Below are 25839 nucleotides of genomic sequence, written 5' to 3'. Positions count from 1 at the left end.
AAAAGGCTGGAAATCCTCCAAAAATTTTTTTTAAAATGGTTTGTGGGGGAGAAAGCATAACAAAAAAAATATTTATTTTTCCAATTAAGCTTTATTAGATCCCAGCAACACACATACAGAGAAAGTTAGTGAAGCCTTTCTGTTCTGCCAAACAAGTCTCTTAAATTTAGAGAGATTGTTTCATACCAGTTAAAACAATGCAGAAGGCATCAGGCCTCCTAAGTTCCATTTCCAGCACTGCCACTATAATTCTACATAAATTAATACAAGATCTTTGACCTCTGTTTCTCAGCTGTCCTGATGGAGACAATACTGACCTACCTCACAGGGAGTGTTGAGAACTCACTCATCAGCATTCAAAAAGAGCTCTGAACCCTTGGACAGTCAGTGCTACATAACTAAGACATAACTAAGACTGCAGAAAGCTGATACTGTTCTACAATAACACCCATTACTAATTAAACCCATTACATTTTTAGACACACCAAAGAAATCAGGCACACATACCTGGAACTTGCTTAGATGCTTTCATTTCCTTTATATCCTTAATGTAGAGTCTTGCAAATGCAAAAAAGACAGGATCCAACCCCCATAACAGGGAAGGCGTCTCTGCTTCATACTTCGCAGGGTCGGACTGCATTCAGAAATCAAGTGACCAATTCCCATGAACAAGAACAAGCTAGGGATTGCTGATGATCTTTATCTACATAGGCAAAAAGATGCTATTACATATAGCCCTCAGAAATGGATAGTGAGTTTACGGAAACTGTTAGCACAAAACATGTAAAATATTTGCTGTGCTAGCTTACTTGAAGTGACCAGTAATACCAGGAAAAGCATTCTGCTATCAACTCCTTCAAATAAAACACAAATTAAGGGGATTTCCCTACAGAAGTACAATGATAGAAGGAGGTCCAAAATATATTTCACTAACAGAGTTGGAGCATCACATGCCTTCCTTTTAACCTTTTTTACTTTTCTATTTCTCTTTTTGTTTATGGTTTTCTTCCTCTTTTCCTCCACCCCCCAAAAAATATCTTCCCCTATTCATCTACTTGAATATTTTACTGAAAAATTATCTTATTTTATTGGAACCAAATGAAAGCAGCCACCTCTTCCCCATTTTGGGCCACACAACCTTCAATGGTTTCAGAGTAGCAGCCGTGTTAGTCTGTATTCGCAAAAAGAAAAGGAGTACTTGTGGCACCTTAGAGACTAACAAATTTATTAGAGCATAAGCTTTCGTGAGCTACAGCTCACTTCATCGGATGCATTTGGTGGAAAAAACAGAGGAGAGATTTATATACACACACACAGAGAACATGAAACAATGGGTTTATCATAGACACTGTAAGGAGAGTGATCACTATCATGCATTCCTACAACTACAGTACCCACCTGCTGAAGTGAAGAAACAGATTGACAGAGCCAGAAGAGTACCCAGAAGTCACCTACTACAGGACAGGCCCAACAAAGAAAACAACAGAACGCCACTAGCCATCACCTTCAGCCCCCAACTAAAACCCCTCCAACGCATCAAGGATCTACAACCTATCCTGAAGGACGACCCATCGCTCTCTCAGATCTTGGGAGACAGACCAGTCCTTGCTTACAGACAGCCCCCCAATCTGAAGCAAATACTCACCAGCAACCACACACCACACAACAGAACCACTAACCCAGGAACCTATCCTTGCAACAAAGCCCGTTGCCAACTCTGTCCACATATCTATTCAGGGGATACCATCATAGGGCCTAATCACATCAGCCACACCATCAGAGGCTCGTTCACCTGTGCATCTACCAATGTGATATATGCCATCATGTGCCAGCAATGCCCCTCTGCCATGTACATTGGCCAAACTGGACAGTCTCTACGTAAAAGAATGAATGGACACAAATCAGACGTCAAGAATTATAACATTCAAAAACCAGTTGGAGAACACTTCAATCTCTCTGGTCACTCGATCACAGACCTAAGAGTGGCTATACTTCAACAAAAAAGCTTCAAAAACAGACTCCAACGAGAGACTGCTGAATTGGAATTAATTTGCAAACTGGATACAATTAACTTAGGCTTGAATAGAGACTGGGAATGGATGAGTCATTACACAAAGTAAAACTATTTCCCCATGGTATTTCTCCCTCCCACCCCACCCCCCACTGTTCCTCTGATATTCTTGTTAACTGCTGGAATTAGCCTACCTGCTTGTCACCATGAAAGGTTTTCCTCCTTCCCCCCCCTGCTGTTGGTGATGGCTTATCTTAAGTGATCACTCTCCTTACAGTGTGTATGATAAACCCATTGTTTCATGTTCTCTGTGTGTGTGTATATAAATCTCTCCTCTGTTTTTTCCACCAAATGCATCCGATGAAGTGAGCTGTAGCTCACGAAAGCTTATGCTCTAATAAATTTGTTAGTCTCTAAGGTGCCACAAGTACTCCTTTTCTTTTTACAACCTTCAATGCTTCATACTGGTTACCTCCCCTTCCCCTTCATTCTGCTTATTCTCCTGTTCTCTTTTCTCACCACCATCGTGACTAATTTAGACATCCCACTAGGCAGATAATTTCGGAAAACAGGTGTTCTGCCCAAAAATACCTGCCCTGGGACACCCAGTAGGAATTTTGAGCCTTGATATGCATTTTTGTTAACTTCCCCTTTTCTGGCATTTAACTTGTTCCTGTAAAGTACACCAGGTTGCCCCAGAGTATGAAAGGAACTGTAGAAAACAATTCCATTTGTCCCCTTTTGCTGGGGAAGAACAAAAGAAGAATACCACTCTCTTTCAACCTCCCCAGTTTTAAGTGCAACAGTCATTCATTCTGATATAGAGGTGAAGACATTTTTATTAGTTAAGTCCCTCAGTGCAGCCACTCCCTTTTGTTTACACAAAATTAACACCAGCTTGCTGTGCCTGGATCTATTTTTGTTTCTTCCTCCCACAGGCAACTCTACTTTTTTCCATGCTGACCCTTACATACGGAAGCCCCTTCCAAAACCTACCCAACCACCTTCTCTTCATCAAATCCCTCCACAAAGTTAATTATCAGAAGATAGCTGTGTTAGTCTGTATCCACAAAAACAAAGAGTCGTCCAGTGGCACCTTAAAGACTAACAGATTTATTTGGGCCCAAATAAATCTGTCAGTCTTTAAGATGTCACCGGACTCCTTGTTTTTTCAAAAAGTTAATGTCTCCCATGAAACCTACAAAGTTGTGAATTACATCAGGGGGTCTCAACCTTTTTCTTTCTTAACGCCCCTCCCCAACATTCTAGAAAAACTCCACTGCCCACCTGTGCCACAACTGTTTTTCCGGATATAAAAGCCAGGGCCAGCTTTAGGGTGTAGCAAGCAGGGCAATTGCTCACAGCCCAAGCTATAGGAGGTCCCACGATGCTAAATTGCTTCAGCCCCAGGTGGCAGGGCTGGGGGCCCCAGGCTTCAGCCCCCCATGGTAGGACTTTGGCTTTCTGCCCTGGGCTCCAGCGAGTCACACTGGCCCTGCTTGGAGGACCCCCTGAAACCTGCTCGCAGCCCACAGAGGGCCCCAGACCCATGCTTGAGAACCACTGAACTACACGATGTTTAGATCAAACTTTACCAAGCAGCATGCATGAACTAATTCAGTCACTGTATGATTTTATTCATTTAACTCTCACCGCTCCCTGCTCCTCTTTGGAGCTGTACTCACCATTGCTTAGTGTGCCTGTATGAATTATAGATTGTAAGCTTTACAAAGCAAGGTCATTGGCAAATTGTGTGTTTTATAGGGTACCTAGCACGTCTGTAGACATGGCAAAATTATTACCATCAGACTCCCCTTTCCATTTAATCCATTGCACACTTGCTCACATCATCCCTCTAGAATGGTATGCTCACTATTACTTAGGGCCAATTGTTTGGCTGCTCATTTCCAATCCACCTTGAAAATCACTTGTCCATTGGGTCTTGTTTTTAATGAAAATGTGAAGGGCCATAAGAAAGGCTCAGATTTTGTCACTGACCTTTACTAAAAATACCCATGATAAAATATGAAGGGACTGGGCAGCTGTGGAGTGGCTGGGAGCTCTGGGGTCCCCCCATCACCCATGGGAGCTCAGGGGTCCCCCCAGCCCCAGTGGCAGAGGTCCCCCTGCTGCCAAAGCCATGTCAGCAAGCAGGGAGCTGCAGGGGTCCCCCTGTTCCCCACAGCAGCTGACGGGAAGCTGTGGGGTACACCCCCACCCATGGCAGCTTGGAGCTTGGGGGCCTGCTGCCTCAGGCGGCAGGGGTACCTCACAGCTCCCTGCCACTGCAGGAGGAGGTGGGACTCCGCAGTTCCCAGCCACCGGGGCTGAAGTCACAGAATCTATGACTTCCAAAGACCTCCATGGCAAAATCTTAGCCTTAGTCATAGCACATGAGAGAAGTCCTCTGTAAAATTAAATGTTAATAAACCTTCATTCTGTAGCTAACCAGAGCTAAAACAGACCATGTGTCAGAAGACCATGTTGTACATAGTCAGGTCTAATGGTCAGAGCAGAAGTCAGGCCTAGAGGTCAAAGCAAGAGATAAGAATAGCAGTCAGAGTCTAAGTGCCAGAGCTCAGGATCAAGACAGAGTCAGAGCAAGGAATCGGATCCAAGGGACAGACCTAGAGTCAGAGAAAGCAAGAGCAGGGTTGGTCCAGAGGCAGGAGACAGGACTGGAACAAGGCAAGGTGCAGGGCAGGGTCTAGGCTGGATCAGGGCCGAAGCAGGGCTTGGAGTGAGGCAGAGAATTCACAGGCCTGTGCATTGAGCCAGCCAGAAAGCGACTGCTTGGCTTAAGATCTGGCCTAGTAGCTTCCCTAGTGAATCAGCAGCCTAGCTGACTCCTCAGGCTGTCAAGAGACCGAGCAGGCACAGCCGCAGGGCCTTATTCAGACACCAGATTAGAGTGAAGGAAAGCAGTTCTGCTTAACCCTCTCCCACCCAGAAGGAAGAAGGGTTAAGATATCATGCCTGTCTCATGATGCTATGATATAAACTATTCAATTTTAGGGGCACCTCTTCCCTGGAAAGTAACCTGACAGAAGCAGATGGTTCTGGTTCCCTAGGGAAGTTTTTCCTTTTGTATAAATCAGTATCTCCCAAACAAGAATCATTAGGTATATTCCGCACATTGAATTCCAGCATCTGTCACAATTTCACAATAGAAGACATTTCTCTGAGCCAAGCCCAAGATGACACTTCTAGACCTAAAAGCAACAAGGGAAGAGTTAGGCAATAAGCAGGTCTAACCACATTTTACTGCATAACTTCACATGTGCTGGGGTGGAGCAGAAGAAGAAAGTCACTACTAGCACATGTGAATCCTTGGGATAATTAATGATGAAGGACTTTCCATCAGTAGCTCTGGAAATAAGGAGGTATTTGGGACTTCAATAGCAAGTACTGAATTTTAAGGATGGCCAAACATTCCCAGAAGGTAGATAGGCTGGACTGGCACTTTCCTGAAATCCAGGCCCTGTACACAGTTTGTATGAAGTGAAGCAGCTGCCCTCAGCTTTTTTTTCTCCCCCCCAACCAGCAGAGGGAAGGATCCAGCATGCATTGCTCTATTTTGAGCTGAATGCCCAAAGGCAAGGCCCATATTAACTCACTGCTCCTTCCTCCTGCCTGCGAACCTTTGCAGAAGGAGTTAATTTGGTGTTGCCAACTCTCATGATTTTGTCATGAGTCTCATGATAGTTATTGTTAAAGCCCCACCTCCTGGAGTCAAGTGAATATGCGAAGATCTCAGCCTTCATTCTTAAAAAAATAAGTAAGTTTCTAGCCCCTGTACCTATGGAGAAAGCTTCAAAATGCGACCCCAGTGAAGGCTCAAAATGCAGAAGTCAAACAAAACACCAAATCTATTATTTTTACATAATCTCATGATTTTGGTGAGCCTGACTCATGAGTTTTGAACATTTGGGGTTCGCAATATTGTTAACTCTAAAATCTTCAGCCCTCTCTCTGGCTCAGCTGGGCCTCTTACTCAGGGCATCACTGGGGACAGGTAGAAAAGGACCTCCTGGGGGCACCAGATGACTTTTACACCTCTTCATATATACTTCAGTGTATGTGAAACACCAACACACTCAGATGAAGCGTGCTGTAGAAACAAAAAGTTTACAAGTTTGGGAAAAGCCCCTGTGGAGTGGTATTTCTGCTTTGGCTGTGGTCTACTCAAAAGGGCACCAGCAGGATTTTGTGGGGGTCCATGGATCACAGCTTTTGTAAGCTCAAGAGCTTTAAATTCCTAGTGGTTAAAGTGCAATGAGTTAGAAATCATGGAGATCTAAATTAACTTCAGAAGAACACTACATGTGATGAACAGCTCCTTAATGTTCATCTACAAACATATCCTCGCTTTTCCAGGTAGCAGATTCACATTTTCAGTAAAGGAAGTTAATTTTCAGGTAGAGGGAATAAAGACACTGCACTGTACCCACTATCAGTTTTCTAAAATGATTGACAGTACATGTACAACCCTGCTTTCTTCTCCTGTCTTAGGAGCCCATCATGTGGTAGCCCCATTTGAATTATTTTTTTACAGACTTCAGTTTACCCTGTTGGACCTATTTCAGCAATTCTTTGGTCCCCTAGGGCAGGTCTACACTTACCTCCGGAGTGATCGATCCAGCCGGGGTCGATATATCGCGTCTAGTGAAGACGCGATACATCAACCGCCGAGTGTTCTCCTGTCGACTCTGGTACTCCACCGGAGCGAGAAGCGTAGGCGGAGTTGACCGGGGAGCGTCAGCAGCCGACCTACCGCACTCAAGACACCGCGGTAAGTAGCTCTAAGTACGGCAACTTCAGTTACGTTATTCACGTAGCTTAAGTTGCTTAACTTAGATCAATCCCCCCCTTAGTGTAGGCCAGGACCTAGAGATCTAAAGGAGAACACAAGTATATAGGGACTCATGATGCTATACCTCTCCACCCCTGCTGTGACTTCCATTCATCTAGTATCATTGACCTCCATAATAGTTCTATATTGAATTATCCCTGTCATTCCTTATAAGCACAATGGGAACATACCACCATCTGGGCTTACCTTAAGAAAGGCCTCCCTTTTTCTCTCCTACTCCAAGAGAGGGATGGAAAAGAAACTTTTCAATTCATCTACTGGGCAATATTTTTCATTACTTCATGCGCATCTGTAATGTCGTTCACAAATGTGCTTCCGGCTAGAAGAAGAAGAAGAAGTTAAAAAAAAATGCTGTCTGCCCTATCCATAGGAAACTTGACCCTAGCTCCAAGTACCCTACCTACAGGATCCCCTAACGCCTAGCTGAAGTACCTGGTCTTCCTATGTCTGTTTGAAAATTGACACCTGAAGTTTTGTCACCTGAGGCAGAGTATCCCAGGGATTTATTAATTAGTAAGTCACCTGGGGAGAAAGTGGAACTTTCTATTATTCTAGTAGGGGCTTTAAATGCCTAATTGGTACTGGTTATATGTTATCTGGAAGGAAGATAGCAGCTACACTGTATACTGAAGGTTTAGGGACATAGTAGGTTCCCTGGAGATGTGTAGATATTTGTGCCATTATCGATCATAATGCTAACAGACAATTCTGAGTAGATGCTATGCACACTTAATACTTTACGTACCAAAATGCTGTGACAACTCTTAGCAATGCAAAATACAGAGCCCCACCAAAAGGTCTGGACTTCATTTCATATACATAGTGTAGGGCAGTGTTCCCCAAACTGTGGGGCACCTCCCGAGAGGGGGTGTTTAGCGTGTGGTTCATACCCTGGGCTGTGTTAGAGCAGACTGGCATGTCTGGCTCGACAAGGCAGGGTTCTGGAGGCCCAAACTGGCAGAGAAAATGGGATCAGAGGTAGTTTCAGCATATCAAGCAACAGTCCCAAGGGGGTTTCTGTGACTGAACCAGTCACAGTGTTTTCTTGTATCTTTATCACGTCCCTCAGTAAAGGCTTCAGACAGGAAGTGCTGTAAGACACCTCTTGCAGCAAAAAGATTTTCAGATGCATCTCCAGAAACAAGCCTGTGAAAGCTGAGTGTGAATGGGGAGAAGTACTTTGAGGCTTCCTTCCAGCTCACAGATACATTACTTTCAGTTTTACCTGGAGCAATTCCCTGACCAATTAAGCCATGTGAAAACAAGTTTCTGTTATGCTTCTCAAAGATTAGCTTCTCCCACACGGACTGCACTTGTTCTCAGGCTCGTTAGCCGAGGCTATGGGAAAGATACCAAGAGAATGTTTTGTTGAACTCAAAGTTCAGATGGGGTAGACTGTATGAAAGCAGCTCAAACAGCCATAACTCTTTGCAAAACTGATAATACAAATTGGGATAAAGTCAGCAATTTCCTGTAGCACTTCATTATAGGAAGCCATTGCTGTGCCTCATCACAAACTACTGTGCATTTAGGCAGCCTGAGATCAAGGCCCCCCTCCACTGCCTTCTTCTAAACAAAAATATCTGCTATGATATACAAAGATAAAACAGCTCTGTAGGTAAAGACAATGTTGTATTTCAGTTAATTGCAGGCCTTCCAAGGCTAGAAAAGTAATAGTCACTGTCAACAAGAGATTCTGGATCTGTGTAGATTCTTTTGATAAATTTCTTACAGAATGCTGCATTAGTTGTTCTCAAGCTGTGGATGATGGACCTCTGGTAGTCTGTAAAGCACATTCTGATAATCTGGGGACTGGGAGAACTGGCTGGTCACACAGTGTGGATCTCCTAACCCCAGCTGCTAAAGTCCAGTTTCTTTCCTAATATTAATTTTTGTGTAAGCAATTGCTGTAGTTGCCACATGATGTTGAGATTGCAAGTCTCCTTGCCACTCACTCCCACTCTGCCTCATCTATCTGTTAAGATGTGCAAACTATAAAAAGATTTGAGAACCCCCACTCTGCAGTATTCGTGTTTCCCCAACTCTAATGTAGTTAGCCCCTCTCTAGATTCTGCTAAGCCTTTGCGGACTCTCTCTGCCTTCTAAAGAAGATTTTGAATCCACTAGGACAGTATCAAATGGCATATAAAAAGATTTTCTGAGTGCAAATACCTCCTGGACCATTCCCTACAACAGCTTTAATTTGCTCAGATCTCTTGGCAAGTCACTCATTTAGAACACTGATGTTATGGATATGCATGACATTCATGATTCCCTATTATTGCTTCACATACTTAGAAATGGTAAACGAGCATCCTTTTGATAAGCAGGTTTGAAACGTGGTTTGGTTTAATTGTACTTCAGCTTTTGTAAACACCACTCTACATGTTGCTGAAATTTTATGTCTCACCTTCTCACCACAAACTGCCTCGATGAATTACAAACAGATACAATATGTGTAGCTCAATCAGAAACTGCAGAAATTACTGGATGAAATTATATGGGCTTGTTTTATGCAGATGGTCAGACTAGATGATCCCAATAGTCTCGTCTGGCCTTAATGTATTAATATTGTGATGCTCTGCACTGTAAATTAAAATCCCTTCATTCTGCAAATTAAAGATTCCAAGTCATTTAAGAAAAGGAGGAATAAAATCAGTTTGCTAGTTATCTGCATTTCAAAAAGCAGATCCTAGTGTCCAAGGCATAAGCTATTGTTGAACAAAAAACAGCTGCTGTGTTTTGCCTAAACAATCACCCTATTAGTATCAATTTCATTACTATAGAAGCTTAAAAATGCTAAATAAAACTAATTTTTATTCTACAATATAATGGTATCTTTGCCTTCAAAAATAAATATTGGAGAACACCTATTATGAAAACTCAAGTAACCCAAGCAACATTCTGCATTTAAAATTAATGATGCATTACACATACAGAACCATAAACATGCAACCCTAAAATGCCATTTCTATGAAGTCACTTTTCACCCAACTTCCCCCCGCCTGCTACCAACTACCAAATTTTGTTTAGACTTTCAACTTCACCTTTGCATTAATTAACATTTAGTGTCATTATTTCCTCTTTGTGTTACGAACCAAAAATTGATTCTACCACATTGCATCTCTTTCCATCTTGTAATTAAAGCATATCTTACTGCAAAACTAATAGTCTTTAGTAATTTATCTTTGTGTCAAAATGTGCTAGGTTTTGGAAATAAATTTTATTGAGAAACAGGAGATTTTTTAAAATGGTATATGTAAAGAATCAGATCACCTTCTAGACCATTTTTACGGCAAAATCTGAACTAGGCTGACTTACTGGCCTTAATAAAAAAGAATTTAAAAATACACAATTGTAACTAGGTTATCACATTACAAGTTGTTTTATCTTGAGACTCTGCAGCCAATCAGGACATAACAGAGCATGTCAGCAATTTTGGAAACAAGAACCTGTGGTATGGAGGGGGGAAAATCAGATTTGGGACAAGAAAAGCCATGCTTGTAGATATTATATGTTCAGAAATGGTTGTGCCATTGTTGACTGAAAGCAATATTGAGATGCAAAGCAGTCTTTATCCCTTAATAAATTCCTAGTCTTAACTATTGTGTGACCTAGTGAAAATTTTAAAGCCACAAACAAAGCAAATCAGCTTGTGCTCCTGTGCAAGAGGAAAGATCTAATTACCATTTGGTGGTAAGACAACCATGATGTAGCATTTGCAGTGTGTGCTTTCATGTGACTGAATTAAACCTTTTAATACCCATCAGATGGATGGTGCTCAACAAGATCTGAGTACCTTTTCTCATGTTTGTATATTGCATAATGCAGTTTTGATCCAACACCCTGAGAAAAGCTACAAGATGCCTTTGATTTAAATAAAAGATAATCTCTATTGATTAAAACTGGTTAAAGGGACTATAGTATTATATTATTCCTTTTGGTAATATTATAGACATTTAATTAAACAAAAATAATTATATGTTATTTCTAAAGAAATCCAGATCACCGATTTACTGGTGTACTTCATTAATGCTGTGAAAGACTGTTATTAGAAGTATTTTAAAACGTTCAGTTTACTATATAGGTATATTCCAAAAATAGTGGTTAATATTTATTGAAAGATATACCCATTTAAAACCTACACGTACCCCGGGAATAGTAATTTATTAGAAGTTATGCGTGTTACTCAATTAAGAGATTTACCTAACAGATTTCAGAGTAGCACCCATGTTAGTCTGTATTTGCAAAAAGAAAAGGAGTACTTGTGGCACCTTAGAGACTAACAAATTTATTGGAGCATAAGCTTTCGTGAGCTACAGCTTTCATCCAGATCATACCACACAATCCATTGTCTACAGCCAAGCTCTACGATATAACCGCATTTGCTCCAACCCCTCAGACAGAGACAAACACCTACAAGATCTCTCTCATGCATTCCTACAACTACAATACCCACCTGCTGAAGTGAAGAAAGAGATTGACAGAGCCAGAAGAGTACCCAGAAGTCACCTACTACAGGACAGGCCCAACAAAGAAAAGAACAGAACGCCACTAGCCATCACCTTCAGCCCCCAACTAAAACCTCTCCAACGCATCATCAAGGATCTACAATCTATCCTGAAGGACGACCCATCACTCTCACAGATCTTGGGAGACAGGCCAGTCCTTGCTTACAGACAGCCCCCCAATCTGAAGCAAATACTCACCAGCAACCACACACCACACAACAGAACCACCAACCCAGGACCTATCCTTGCAACAAAGCCTGTTGCCAACTCAGTCCACATATCTATTCAGGGGATACCATCATAGGGCCTAATCACATCAGCCACACTATCAGAGGCTCGTTCACCTGCGCATCTACCAATGTGATATATGCCATCATGTGCCAGCAATGCCCCTCTGCCATGTACATTGGTCAAACTGGACAGTCTCTACGTAAAAGAATGAATGGACACAAATCAGATATCAAGAATTATAACATTCAAAAACCAGTTGGAGAACACTTCAATCTCTCTGGTCACTCGATTACAGACCTAAGAGTGGCTATCCTTCAACAAAAAAGCTTCAGAAACAGACTCCAGTGAGAGACTGCTGAATTGGAATTAATTTGCAAACTGGATACAATTAATTTAGGCTTGAATAGAGACTGGGAATGGATGAGTCATTACACAAAGTAAAACTATTTCCCCATGTTATTTCTCCCTCCCACTGTTCCTCAGATATTCTTGTTAACTGCTGGAAATAGTCTACCTTGCTTGTCACCATGAAAGGTTTTCCTCCTTCCTCCCCTCCCCCCTCCGCTGCTGGTGATGGCTTATCTTAAGTGATCACTCTCCTTACAGCCCTCTGTTTTTTCCACTAAATGCATCCGATGAAGTGAGCTGTAGCTCACGAAAGCTTATGCTCTAATAAATTTGTTAGTCTCTAAGGTGCCACAAGTACTCCTTTTCTTTTTACCTAACAGAGATCTACTAAATGCACACTGTAGTCAACTTATTCAGACAAAAGCAACCATCTTACAATAGGAAAGTTAGAGGAATATACATTTCCTAATGTAGCCAATTGTCAGAAATCTAGTAGCCCACTGGATATCACATTTTGAACTACACGTGTATTTGAAAGGGCTTTTATCTGACATACTAATGTTTGAATTTCAAAAAAAGGAAGTTTGATTATACAGTTGTCAAGCAGTTGATGCATATTCACATTACATTATGAAGCAATACATAGTTTATCGATTCTAATAAACATGGCAGCACAGTTTAGCTGTCATAATGTATGCAGGATCAACAGTCTGTTTCAGCATACCATTCCTGAAGGTAACATTGTAGTTAGCCTGCTAGAAATACCGGGTCAAATATATAACTTCTTTAACAACTCCACTGAAGTCAATATTTTAACCAGAAATACGTTTGGCCCAATACATTTTGCTGAAGTAGAAAAAAAAAATCCCTTTTTTTCCAATGTCAGCTCTTGAATAAAAATCAAATATTTGACAGACCTTCAAGGATTTGCATCTTTAAAATTTTCCAACTTTATTCAATGATATTTAATTTCAAATAAAACTAACTGGATAAAAGTGCAACATCTAAAGTTTTCTAGGTATGCTGATAATTTAGTAATGTTGACATTTTATTTGTCATTCAGCCTCAAAGTTTAACATCCAACTGAGATGAAGGCAGCTAGCTGTCTGCAGATCCTACAAGGCAGCCCTAAATCAGTTTCATATTGAGAAGGATTTATTCACAGACAGAAGGGCTAGTAATTTTGTTAAACAATCTAAAATTCTGCAGAAAATAGCAACTAAGACCCTAGGCTGCTGGTGTGTTGAGATCACTACCTTGTACTCTATCAGTCTGCATCAATTTGCTGCCTCTTGTCTTATGCTTGGACTCTAAACTCTTGGGGCAGAGACTGTCTTTTTGTTATGTGTATTTACAGCACCTAGCACAATAAGATCCGAGCCCATGACTAGGGCAATTAGGCACTAGATAATACAATCAATCAATTTGTATGCAATTGAGTCTCCCCTGATATTTACTGATGAGCTGAGGAAGATGACATCATGAACCCACCTTGTTTGCATAGATACGTCCATTCTGCCTAGGCATGCAGCATGACGGCAATGCTTTGCTCAAATGATCATTTTTCGCTGGTGCTGGATCACAACTCACCTTGTTATTGGGGGCAAGGCCAATCATAGATTCCTAGGAATGGAAGGGACTTCCAGAGGTCATCTAGTCCAGTCCCCTGCACTCATGGAGGGGCTAAGTATTAACTAGACCATCCCTGACAGGTGTTTGTCTAACCTGCTCTTAAAAGTCTCTAATAATGGAGATTCCACAACCTCCCTAGGCAATTTATTCCAGTGCTTAACCACCCTGACCGTTAGGAATTTTTTCCTAATGTCCAACCTAAAAGGGGCCTTGCTGCAAGTTAAGCCCATTGCTTCTTGTCCTATCCTCAGAGGATAAGGAGAACAATTTTTCTCCCTCCCCCGGTAACAACATTTGATGTACTTAAAAACTGTTATATCCCCCCTCAGTGTTCTCTTCTGCAGACTAAACAAACACAATTTTTTCAATCTTCCCTCATAAGTCATGTTTTCTAGACCTTTAATAATTTTTGTTGCCGTTCTCTGGATTTTCTCCAATTTGTCCACATCTTTCCTGAAATGTGGTTCCCAGAACTAGACACAATACTCCAGCTGAGGCCTAATCTGCACAGAATAGAGCGGAAGAATTACTTCTTGTGTCTTGCTTACAACATTCCTGCTAATACATCCCAGAATTATGTTTGCTTTTTTTGTAACAATGTTTACACTGTTGACTCACATTTAGCTTATGATCCACTATGACTCCCAGATCCCTTCCCACAGTACTCCTTCCTAGGCAGTCATTTCCCATTTTGTATGTGTGCAACTGATTGTTCCTTCCTAAGTGGAGTACTTTGCATTTGTCCTTATTGAATTTCATCCTATTTACTTCAGACCATCTCTCCAGTTTGTCCAGATCATTTTGAATTTTAATCCTATCCTCCAAAGCGCTTTGTCAAGGTTCCTTCCCACTCTGAACTCTAGGGTACAGATGTGGGGACCCACATGAAAACCTCCTAAGCTTACTTTTACCAGCTTAGGTTAAAACTTTCCCAAGGTACAAACTATTTTACCCTTTGCCCTTGGACTTTTGCTGCCACCACTAAACATCCAACACCAGTTACTGGGAACGAGTCCATTTGGAAATGTCTTTCCCCCCAAAATCCTCCCAAATCTTACCCCCCCTTTCCTGGGGAAGGTTTGATAAAAATCCTCACCAATTTGCATAGGTGACCACAGACCCAAACCCTTGGATCTTAAGAACAATGAAAAAGCATTCAGTTTCTTAAAAGAAGAATTTTAATAGAAGTAAAAAGAATCAGCTCTGTAAAATCAGGATGGTAAATACCTTACAGGGTAATTAGATTCAAAACATAGAGAATCCCTCTAGGCAAAACCTTAAGTTACAAAAAGACACAAAAACAGGAATATCCATTCCATTCAGCACAGCTTATTTTATCAGCCATTTGAAGAAAGCAGAATCTAACGCATATCTAGCTAGATTACTTACTAAGTTCTAAGACTCCATTCCTGTTCTGTCCCTGGCAAAAGCATCACACAGACAGACAGACAGAGGTTTTGTTTTTCCCTCCCCCAGCTTTTGAAAGTATCTTGTCTCTTCATTGGTCATTTTGGTCAGGTGCCAGAGAGGTTAACTAGCTTCTTAACCCTTTACAGGTGAAAGGGTTTTTCCTCTGGCCAGGAGGGACTTTAAGGTGTTTACCCTTCCCTTTATATTTCTGACACACTTTCAACCCCTCCTAGCTTGGTATCGTCCACAAACTTTATAAGTGTACTCTCTATGCAATTATCTAAATCACTGATGAAAACATTGAACAGAACTGGACCCAGAACTGATCCCTGCAGGAACTCCACTCGATACGTGCTTCCAGCTTGACCATGAACCACTGATAACTACTCTCTGGAAAAGATTTTCTAATCACTTCTGCACCCACCTTATAGTTGCTCCATCTAGGTTGTACTTCCCTACCTTTTTTTTTTTTAAATGAGAGACAGTATCAAAAGGCTTACTAAATTCAAGATTATACCACCTCTATCACTTCCTCCCTATCCACAAGGCTTGTTACCTTGTAAATCCTTATAATAAAGGGTTGCTATCCTTGTTGTGTGAAGCAAAGGCATAAGAACTGTGCTTGGCATGCCCTGATTGAGGGACTCACCCTCAACTAAACTGCACTTGCTAGACAGGCGACAAGAATGCCAAAGAACAGTGGAGTTGAGAGACAAGTACTTGTACCTGGTGGTGTGGGCTCTGCCTAATGATCCTAGACACCATTTGACCTTCCCTCTCTCCGCTGTGTAATAACAGAGTGGATTAAGACTCAATTGAGTCTTTTGGGGCAGACCAATAGAGCTGAAGACAGTGATAACCGGGTCTAAGCATTAGACTTGCTTTGGGCAGCGTGTCTGATGCAAGAGGCTGCCCAGTCTACACTAGCAATGAGGTTTCCCCATTTATAGCAGAAATCACTCTCAGCTGTGTTACACAGTGGGACTTAAGACATTCCAGAGCATGCAGTGTGGCGAGCAGCTGGAAGAGTGGCTGATGCCAGAGGGAGTGCCTGGATAGTGAAGCAAGCAAGGTGCCTCATCCCTACCCCCCAGGCTGGAAGGTGAACTCACACAGATGCACCTCTTGGTCTTCACTGACCACGGACAACAAATGTACGGTGGAGGGAGAAGGAAGAGGCACATTAAAGGAGTTTTTGGTTGTTGGACTTAAAAACCTGAGGCAAAAGGACACTGTCCAACATACTCTGGGGTGGGTGTTTTGCTCACAGTTTTATGCTTATGAATCCTGCTTGTGGCATTTTCCCAAGTTAATGCCAGGTTACTTCCCCCCCTTTTTATTAAAATTTTCTATTCTACACTCAGACTCTGTGCTTGCGAGAGGGGAAGTATTGCCTCTTAGAGGCACGCAATGGGTGATGTGTAGTTGTGCCAGGTCACTGCGTGTGGGCTCAAGTCGGTTTTGTGTTGTATGTTGAAAAGGAACCCCTAGATATTGAACCTGGCCCTACTTGCTGCCGACTAACTGGCAGAAGGGTTACAAATTAAATAATAATAAATGTGTTGTGTATTGAAGTTTCCACAGCACAAATACCAAATAATTCCATAGCAGTTTCCCTGGATTAAATAACCACCCTATATAAATCCATCAGAAGCAAACAAGGAGCCATGCAATGGATTGTTTCAAAGTCATTGTTATGAGCCAGAATATTGATTGAGATTAACAATGTAATGATAGCCCTGGAACTTGTTCTTTCAGAGACTGACCTCCAGCATTATGCTTTCTTCTTATCTGCCCCATAAATTCCTGAATTATTTCCATTATACAAACAGAGGCTTAATGACAAGCAAGGATGAAAAAAATAGGTTTATGCCTTTCTGTGGATTCTTTATGAACGAGCCATGAAAGCTTCCCCCCCCCCACACCAAAATAAGGGCTTCTTTCTACCCTAGATTTAGCAACCACACTCCTTCAATTAACAGCTGAGAGGTCTGCATAAACACTGCTGAGTCATTCAAGACTTCCACCAAGAAATGGGAAAATATGAATTGACATTTGTGACTTTTTTGGGTGGGTGGGTGCAGAAATACAGCCTCTCAGGCCTTCCTTGTACATTAAGGAAACTAAATAGGGTACAAATCCATTTATTTTCTTATATTCAGATCACCGTTACTGACCTAGGTTTGTGTGCACGCTCTCTAGGATGATACTAGAAACTCCTCACAGACTTTGCTGTATGGGACTAGCAAGTCAAAAACAAGACAAAGAAGTGTGTTATTTAGGACTGGTAAACAAGTGCCTAGCACACTGCTGGCACTTGTTATGCAAATAAAACTAGAGCCCAGGAGCAGGGGGCAGCATGGTAAAGAGTGTGAAGTTGAGAATAGGGAATAGGCCTCAAAGGGAGGAGTAAAATGCAGAGCTTGAGATGAGCATAGCAAGGAAGCAGAAAAGAGAATTAAATGACAGCAGAGATGCAGGTGAAGGAATTATTACATAAAAGCATCTAGGTGAGCTGGAATAGGCTGAAATTGATGTGATAAGAGACAGTAAGTGAATGGAGGAATTCAAAGAGGAGGGTGACATGCTCAGAGCAGTGGAAGAGGCAGATGATGCAATGAGAAGAAGTAAGAAGCAGGGAGGTCAGACAGATGGTTTCAGTAGTCAAAGTAAGATAAGAGTAGCTCATGGACAAGGGTAAAGAAAAAAGTCAAATATGACACGGACAAGATAGATATTGGAGAGCTCAATGGAAATAATTTTGGAGATGGCAGCTGACACCAAGAAGAGATGTTGGAGGGGCAGCTAGAGATTCAAGAAAGGGTTGGGTGTGTTAAAGAGAAGAATTAGGAGTTACCCTCATAAAGATGGTAGTTGAAGCAACTGGCCAGGGTAGAGGAATAAATGGACTCTGAGAATGGGGAAGCCATGAAGGAAGAGTCAGTATGGCTTGAGAAAAAACAAGAAAAGGTGTCACACAGTGATTAAGTGCCAAAGGTGGCAAACAGATACAGGAGGATGAGACTAGATATTTCCCTTCGAGTTAGCTAGAAGCTAGTAAAATTGGTGACCTTAGCCAGGGCAGTTTCAGTGGAGTGGAGGCTATGGAAACCCTTTGACAGATTGGAAGAGATCACCCAAAGAGTGGTGGACAGGAAATAAAGACAGCAAAACTTAAAATAAATAAATAAATAAATAAATAAATGCACTACATAGTTCAGGACTTTGGAAAGGTTAGAGAGGAAATAAAGCAGCAGTTAGAGGATCATGTTAGTTTGCAGAATATTTTAGTTTAAACTTGATGCAGGGAGCACAAAATGAAGCAGAGGAGAGAGCAGTTAAAGGGGAGTATTAAAGGGGGAACTAGGGACAGCGGGAAATGAGAAGGGATGAGGTCAAGGGGGCAAACAGAGTTTAGACTTTAGAATAAGAAAGCAAGAGAGAGACTTCAGAGTCAGAAACAAAGGAGGTAGCAGTGGAATTAGGGTTTTAGTGATGGATCAGGAGTGAAAGATATTTCTAGGTCAATGTACTCAATGCAGAACTGAAATAGTTTTCTTTTTGCAAGACTTGACATTAATCAGCTTCAGTGAAATAACTTTCAAAGGCTACTGAAGTAAATTGGTGAAGGAGGAATTATAATTTACCTATCGGTCACTTACTTTTCATCTCTAGCATTTGGAAGCATTTACAGTTGCTAAAAACCTCTTGCCTCCAGAAATAAATTACGTTCCATATACCCTAATCCAGACCAGGAAATCAGTACAAATAGGGACGGATTTGCTACTGTCACTTAACCTTCATATCATAGTGTATATTTTTTAGGATTGGCTGGCAAGATATTACTCTATTGTAGCAGAGATAAGGGAAGAGAAACTTGTGTCTCAGACTTTCCATGACTTGGTCAGATGAGTAGGGAGGAGTATAAAGATATTGCTTGAGTATGCAGAGGTGTAATCAGGAAGACCAAAACACAATGAGAGTTGCAGCTAGCAAGGGATGTGAAAGGTAACAAGAAGGGTTTCTACAGGTATGTTAGCAACAAGAAAAAAGTCAGGGAAAGTGTGGGACCCTTAATGAATGGGGGAGGCAATCTAGTCACAGATGATGTGGAAAAAGCTGAGGTACTCAATGTTTTTTTTGCCTCGGTCTTCACAGACAAGGTCAGCTCCCAGACTGCTGCCCTGGGCAACACAGTATGGAGAAGAAGTGAGCAGCCCGCAGTGGTGAAAGAACAGTTTAAGGACTATTTAGAAAAGCTGGACATGCACAAGTCCATGGGTCCAGATCTAATGCATCCAAGGATTCTGAAGGAATTGGCTGATGTGACTGCAGAGCCATTGGCCATTATCTTTGAAAACTTGTGGCGTTAGGGGGAGGTCCCGGATAACTGGAAAAAGACAAACATACTGCCCATTTTTAAAAAAGGGAAGGAGGAGAACCCAGGGAAATAAAGACTCACCTCAGTCCCTGGAAAAATCCCGGAGCAGGTCCTCAAGGAAACCATTTTGAAGCGCTTGGAGGAGAGGAAGGTGATCAGAAGCAGTCAACATGGATTCACCAAAGGCAAGTCATGCCTGACCAACCCGATTGCCTTCTATGATGAGATAACTGGCTCTGTGGATGCGGGAAAGCAGTGGACATGATATATCTTAACTTTAGCAAAGCTTTTGATATGGTCTCCCACAGTATTCTTGCCAGCAAGTTAAAAAAGTATGGATTGGACAAATGGAATACGAGGTGGATAGAAAGCTGGCTAGATTGTCGGGCTAATAGGTAATGATCAACGGCTCGATGTCTAGTTGGCAGCTGGTATCAAGCAGAGTGCCCCAGGGTTCGGTCCTGGGGCCTGTTTTGTTCAACATCTTTACTAATGATCTGGATGATGGGATAGATTGCACTCTCAGCAAGTTCGTGGATGACACTAACCTGGGGGGAAAGGTAGATAAGCTGGAAGGTAGAGATAGGGTCTAGAGTGACCTAGACAAATTTGAGAATTGAACCAAAAGAAATCCAATGAGGTTCAACAAGGACAAGTGCAGAGTTCTGCACTTAGGACGGAAGAATCCCATGCACTGCTACAGGCTGGGGATCGACTGGCTAAGCAGCAGTTCTGCAGAAAAGGACCTGGGGATTACAGTAGACGAGAAGCTGGATACGAGTCAACTGTGTGCCCTTGTTGCCAAGAAAGCTAACAGCATATTGGGCTGCATTAGTAGGAGCACTGCCAGCAGATTGAGGGAAGTGATTATTCCTCTCTATTCGGCACTGGTGAGGCCACATCTGGAGTATTGCATTCAGTTTTGGGCCCCCCACTATAGAAAGTATGTGGACAAACTGGAGAGAGTCCAGTGGAGGGCAACGAAAATTATTTCGGGCTGGGGCACATGACTTACGAGGAAAGGCTGAGGGAAACTGGGCTTATTTAGTCTGCAGAAGAGAGGGTTCCAAAGAGGATGGAGCTCGTCTGTTCTCAGTGGTGGCAGATGACAGAACAAGGAGCAATGGTTTCAAGTTGCAGTGGGGGAAATTTAGGTTGGATATTAGGAAACACTGTTTCAGTAGGAGGGTGGTGAAGCCCTGGAATGGGTGACTTAGGGAGGTAGTGGAATCTCTTATCCTTAGAGGTTTTTAAGGCCTGGCTTGACAAAGCCCTGGCTGGGATGATTTGGTTGGTGTTGGTCCTGCTTTGAGCAGAGGGTTGGACTAGATGATCTCCTGAGGTCTCTTCCAACCCCAATCTTCTATGACTACAAAAACCTTTCATCTGAGGATCTGAAATTGCTTTACAAACATTAAGAAAAAGAAAAAAGGTGGAACTACAGTATGTCAAACCTTATTGCTGAATCACCGAGTCTTTATGGCATCTCTTCACCACATACTTCATTGTTTATGTGATCTGTAGATCTTCTGGAACTTGGAAGCAGGGAGCTTGTCTACATACCAGTCTAAAGCACAAAGCACATTTGGGGCTTTATATAATGTGTAATTCTCTATCCATTGACATGGTTACGGGGCTGGCCTCCGCATGCTTCCGGTCTCTGAGTGCACCAGGTCTCAGGCCTTGTGCCTTTACCTGTCCTGGGGTTGAATTGTGCAATTCTCCCCACTCATAGTCCAGGCCCTGGGCTACAGGACCTTTTGGATCACCTCCTTCTTATTCTGTCCATCTGACTGAATTTAAGTACCTGCAGTTCTTCTTTCCTTCAGGAGTCTGTGACCGGTGATACATTGTGATCAGACAGCCTTCTTAAAACCAAAGTATTGTTTATTTTAAACAGTAGGAACAATGCATTTAGAGGAAAAAAAGGTTTTAAAACAAACAATCTACACTTATTTCTCTCGGACTTAAAGGCTTACCATCCGCTGATGGTAACCTTGGAAGGCCTAACTTTTTCAGAAATCCCAGAAGGTGCCTATGTTAGTTTGGTTGCCCCAAAATGCTCCTCTCCTCCTACCCCTCTTTTGAGAATGTGTTCCTTTTTTAAAATCTTTTGATCTCCAGTATGTGTTGGCCTTTTCCTGACCTGGTATTATCTCATAACATCCCTCAAGTATCTGCAGAGAAGTAACTTATCTTGAGGCATTTCTTCACTCTCTGCTCGTCTTTACTTACAACTCATATTAAACTACATCAAAATATTCATAGAATAAATGACTTAGAACCAGGTCAACATACAATATTCATAAATTATTACAGAGCAGTTCCAATTCCATGACACCCATATTACATAGGGATAAACTGACGCAAAGAAGGGTAAAGTGAATTGCTTACAGAGTAAGTTAGTCAGAGGACACAAGAGTCCCAATTTCCTAACCCTGCTCTATCCAACAGACCATCCTCACAACTACATTCCCCCTCAAGCAACTCTAGAAAAGTTTCTGTCTTTGGGCTTGACCCACCTACTTCTGACACAAGCTTTTGGGCTTAATCAAACTTATGTTGAAGAAAATGGAAGCTGGACTGGTTTTAGGGCTACAGGATAAAACTTGTGCTTACACTTTCCATTTGTTTTGATGTCCTGTCAGTGGACTGGTTCAAAGGATGTTAATCTTGGTATGGAGCCAAATCTGAGCCTTTGTAAAAGGTAAACTTTTACATAACTGAATGCCACTAGAAATGCTTTTTTTAAAAAAAAAATCCAACTTTTATTTTTAAAACCAAACTGACTTTGCTATTATTCAGCCTGAGGGAAAATTGGACTTTTACAATCTTGAGATTTCATAATTTAAGGTGGGAAACGTTGAGAACCCAGGAAAATCAATTTTTTAAAAAAATATTCAGCTATAACGGTTTTTCTCTCACTAGGTTTTAATTCCAAACCATCTTCATGCAACTTCCAAATGAACCTGGTAGCTGTGACTGGCCAACCAGAATCCAGGTGTGGTGGGAAAACAGAGACTAGTCTGGATGGCTGTTGTCATTTTATCACTACCTCACATCCATAAGTGGGCAGCACAGCTCTGGTACCTGCCACCTGTATTGGGAAGGAGTCAATACAGAGAGAAACTACAAAGCCCAATATTCACCTTGAACAAAGGAGATCAGTATTACCATCCATCTCCTCTAAAATCAGAAATATTTGGGAGGCCCTTATTCTGTCAGTGCTATTCATAGCAAATAATTCTGGACTGGTAATAGAACCTTCGGTCATGTCTGACATTGTGTTAATACTTAGATTATAAGCTCTTCGTTGGGGCAGGGACTGTCATTTTGTTCTGTGTTGGGACAGCATCTAGCACTATATAACACCAGTCCATGCCAGGGGTTCCTGAGTACTACTGCAATACAAATAATATTCTTATCACTAATTATGCAATGTCAGCAGCTTTCTGGAATTGAAAGGTTTTCCACTCCTCCAGTTTGATGCCAAGTTCAACTCCTACCTACCTCTCTGCCCTTGTTTCTTTTTATTCCACTTCCCCAGTCGTCACTATGCTCTTCTCCCATATTAGCTGTGTCTTCTTCCTAATGTGCCCCACCACGTTTTCATTTTCTAAGACCCTCCTTAAATAATACTTCTTTCAAGTGTATTACAAGTCTTAGCCTTTCCCATAGTAGAGAATAAAACAGATGAGAGACTTAAAAAAAATGTAACAAGAAGTTGTTGACATTACTGCTCAAGCTGCTTTTCTATCTGAGGCCTGGTCTACACTATAGAATTAGGTCGGGTTAGCTAAATAGCTCAGAGGTATGAAAAACCCACATCCCTGATTGGCATACTTAAGCCAACTTAAATCCCTGTGAATTCTTCCATCGAGCTAGCTACCGCCTCTCAGGGAGTAGGATTACTTAGGCCAACAGGAGAATCCCTCTCGTCAGCATAGATAGTGTCTACACTGAAGCACTATAGCAGCTGCAGCTGTGCCACTGTAGTATTTCAAGTGTAGACAAGCCCTAAGTGGTTATAAACTAATATAATCACTGTAACATCTTAGTACTGTACCTCATGGACATTCATGAATTTATATTCATCCCCCACGCCCACCCCGTGAGATAGGAATGCATCATCTTCCCCATTTTAGACTGAGAACTGAGGCACAGAGAGATGAAGGATCTGATCTTTGGAGGTCCTGAGTATCCAGAATGCCCAATCTAAGCCAATGGCAACTAGAGGTGCTTGGCGCATCTGAGAATCAAATTCATCCGATGAAATTAGCCATAGCTCACGAAAGCTTATGCTCAGATAAATTTCTTAGTCTCTAAGGTGCCACAAGTACTCATTTCTTTTTGCGGATACAGATTAACACAGCTGCTACTCTGAAAAATGCTACACAGTTTGCCCGATGTCACACAGGAAGTGACCGAAGTGGGAGGCAGAGGAGGGAATCCAGCTCTCTCAAGTCCCAATGCAGTTTACCAACTCAAGGCCATCCTGCCTCCCCTTGCAGCCTACCCATTGTCTAGGACAGGGGTTCTAAAACTGGGGGTCAGGGCCCCTCAGGGGGTCACAAGGTTTTACATGGGGTCAGCCTCCATCCCAAATCCCGCTTTGCCTCCAGCATTTATAATGGTGTTAAAATATATAAACAAGTTTTTAATTTATAAGGGGGGTGCACTCAGAGGCTTGCTGTGTGAAAGGGGTCACCAATACAATAGTTTGGGACCCACTCAGGAGTTGTCTGTTTGAATGGTAAGCCTTTCAGGACAGCCAACTTATCTTCTTAGTGTGTGAAGCACCTGACACTTTTTGTGGCATATAAACAATAGTAGCATTACAACAGGATCTCTGATGCAGCGAGTGGGGGAGCAGGAGAAGCAAGGAGCCAAACCCATAGGACGCAATGGCATCACACCTTGCTGTGACCCCAATGCACCAAGCGCTAGTCTAGAAACCACTCTGCTCCAGAGACAAAGTACAGAGCCAGAGCTTCCAGCACAACCCCCCTCTCTAGCTAAACAGGCCCCCAAAACTTACACCCTCCTACTCTCCCATCACACCCTGGGCCGTGTGCCCTCCCTCAGGGGATGGAGGTGAACTCACCCACACCCTGCCTCAACCTACCAGGCAAGGAGCTGGGAGGAAAGGGAACTCCAGTCCCCTGCCCACGTCGCTGTTAGGGAGGGGCCAACTGGGGGGGGCACGGTCAGGAAAAGGGAGAGTGTCCCCCCCTTAGTGGAGGGGGCACAGTCAGGAAAGGGGGAGAGTCCCCCACTCCCTCTCCTCTGGTGGGGGGGCACGGTCAGGAAAGGGGAGAGAGTCCCCCCCTTAGTGGAGGGGGCACGGTCAGGAAAGGGGAGAGTCTCCCCCTCCCTCTCCTCTGGTGGGGGGGCACGGTCAGGAAAGGGGAGAGAGTCCCCCCCGTTAGTGGAGGGGGCACGGTCAGGAAAGGGGAGAGTCTCCCTCTCCTCTGGTGGGGGGGGCACGGTCAGGAAAGGGGAGAGTCCCCCCCTTAGTGGAGGGGGCACGGTCAGGAAAGGGGGAGAGTCTCCCTCTCCTCTGGTGGGGGGGCACGGTCAGGAAAGGGGAGAGTCCCCCCCTTAGTGGAGGGGGCACGGTCAGGAAAGGGGAGAGTCTCCCCCTCCCTCTCCTCTGGTGGGGGGGCACGGTCAGGAAAGGGGAGAGTCCCCCCCTTAGTGGAGGGGGCACGGTCAGGAAAGGGGGAGAGTCTCCCTCTCCTCTGGTGGGGGGGCACGGTCAGGAAAGGGGAGAGTCCCCCCCTTAGTGGAGAGGGCACGGTCAGGAAAGGGGAGAGTCCCCCCCTTAGTGGAGAGGGCACGGTCAGGAAAGGGGAGAGTCCCCCCCGTTAGTGGAGGGGGCACGGTCAGGAAAGGGGGAGAGTCTCCCTCTCCTCTGGTGGGGGGGCACGGTCAGGAAAGGGGAGAGTCCCCCCCTTAGTGGAGAGGGCACGGTCAGGAAAGGGGAGAGTCCCCCCCTTAGTGGAGAGGGCACGGTCAGGAAAGGGGAGAGTCCCCCCCGTTAGTGGAGGGGGCACGGTCAGGAAAGGGGAGAGTCCCCCCGTTAGTGGAGGGGGCACGGTCAGGAAAGGGGAGAGAGTCCCCCCCCCCTTAGTGGAGGGGGCACGGTCAGGAAAGGGGGAGAGTCTCACCCGCCCCCCCGGGCAGTCCGGAAACCCACCGTCTTACCCTCCCGAGAGCTCAGCGCGCTCCTATTGGCCCCGCGCGGGCTCTCCGGGATCACGTGGAAGTGGACGTTAACTGCCGCTCGGCCGTTTAAGCTGGTCCTCTAACCCCGCCCTTTTCTCCAGCCGGCGAGGGAACGTGAGGGGAGGGGGAAAACGTCTCCGGGCTCGGCTGTCCGCGCGCATGCGCCAAAGGGGGAAAGTCGGCGGAAGGGGGAGGGGGGCGCTAGAGAGGTGAG

At 43.4% G+C, this 25839-nt stretch overlaps 1 protein-coding gene across 8 annotated transcripts in view; it reads right to left on the bottom strand.

Moving 5' to 3' along the window:
* STN1 (STN1 subunit of CST complex) overlaps window positions 1-25766 on the bottom strand; it is a 76526-nt gene extending 50760 nt beyond the window's left edge. For 3 of the 8 annotated variants that reach the window (XM_038411066.2, XM_043519870.1, XM_038411071.2), the window contains exons 1-3: window positions 25605-25750; window positions 7071-7203; window positions 508-703 (exon numbers count right to left, since the gene is read on the bottom strand). In XM_038411066.2, coding sequence (XP_038266994.1) covers window positions 508-640 — 133 coding nt within the window. In that variant the 5' untranslated portion in view covers window positions 641-703; window positions 7071-7203; window positions 25605-25750. Of the gene's footprint in view, window positions 1-507; window positions 706-1574; window positions 1582-2097; window positions 2104-2439; window positions 2447-7070; window positions 7204-17204; window positions 17259-25596 lie in introns of all 8 variants that reach the window. The other 5 variants (XM_038411070.2, XM_043519871.1, XM_043519869.1 and 2 more) reach the window with 4 other exon arrangements.
* Window positions 25767-25839: the final 73 nt, after the last annotated feature.

Source organism: Dermochelys coriacea, chromosome 7 (genome assembly GCF_009764565.3).
Source record: "Dermochelys coriacea isolate rDerCor1 chromosome 7, rDerCor1.pri.v4, whole genome shotgun sequence".
NCBI classification, from domain to species: domain Eukaryota; kingdom Metazoa; phylum Chordata; order Testudines; family Dermochelyidae; genus Dermochelys; species Dermochelys coriacea.
This window is presented reverse-complemented; position numbering and strand designations above follow the sequence as displayed.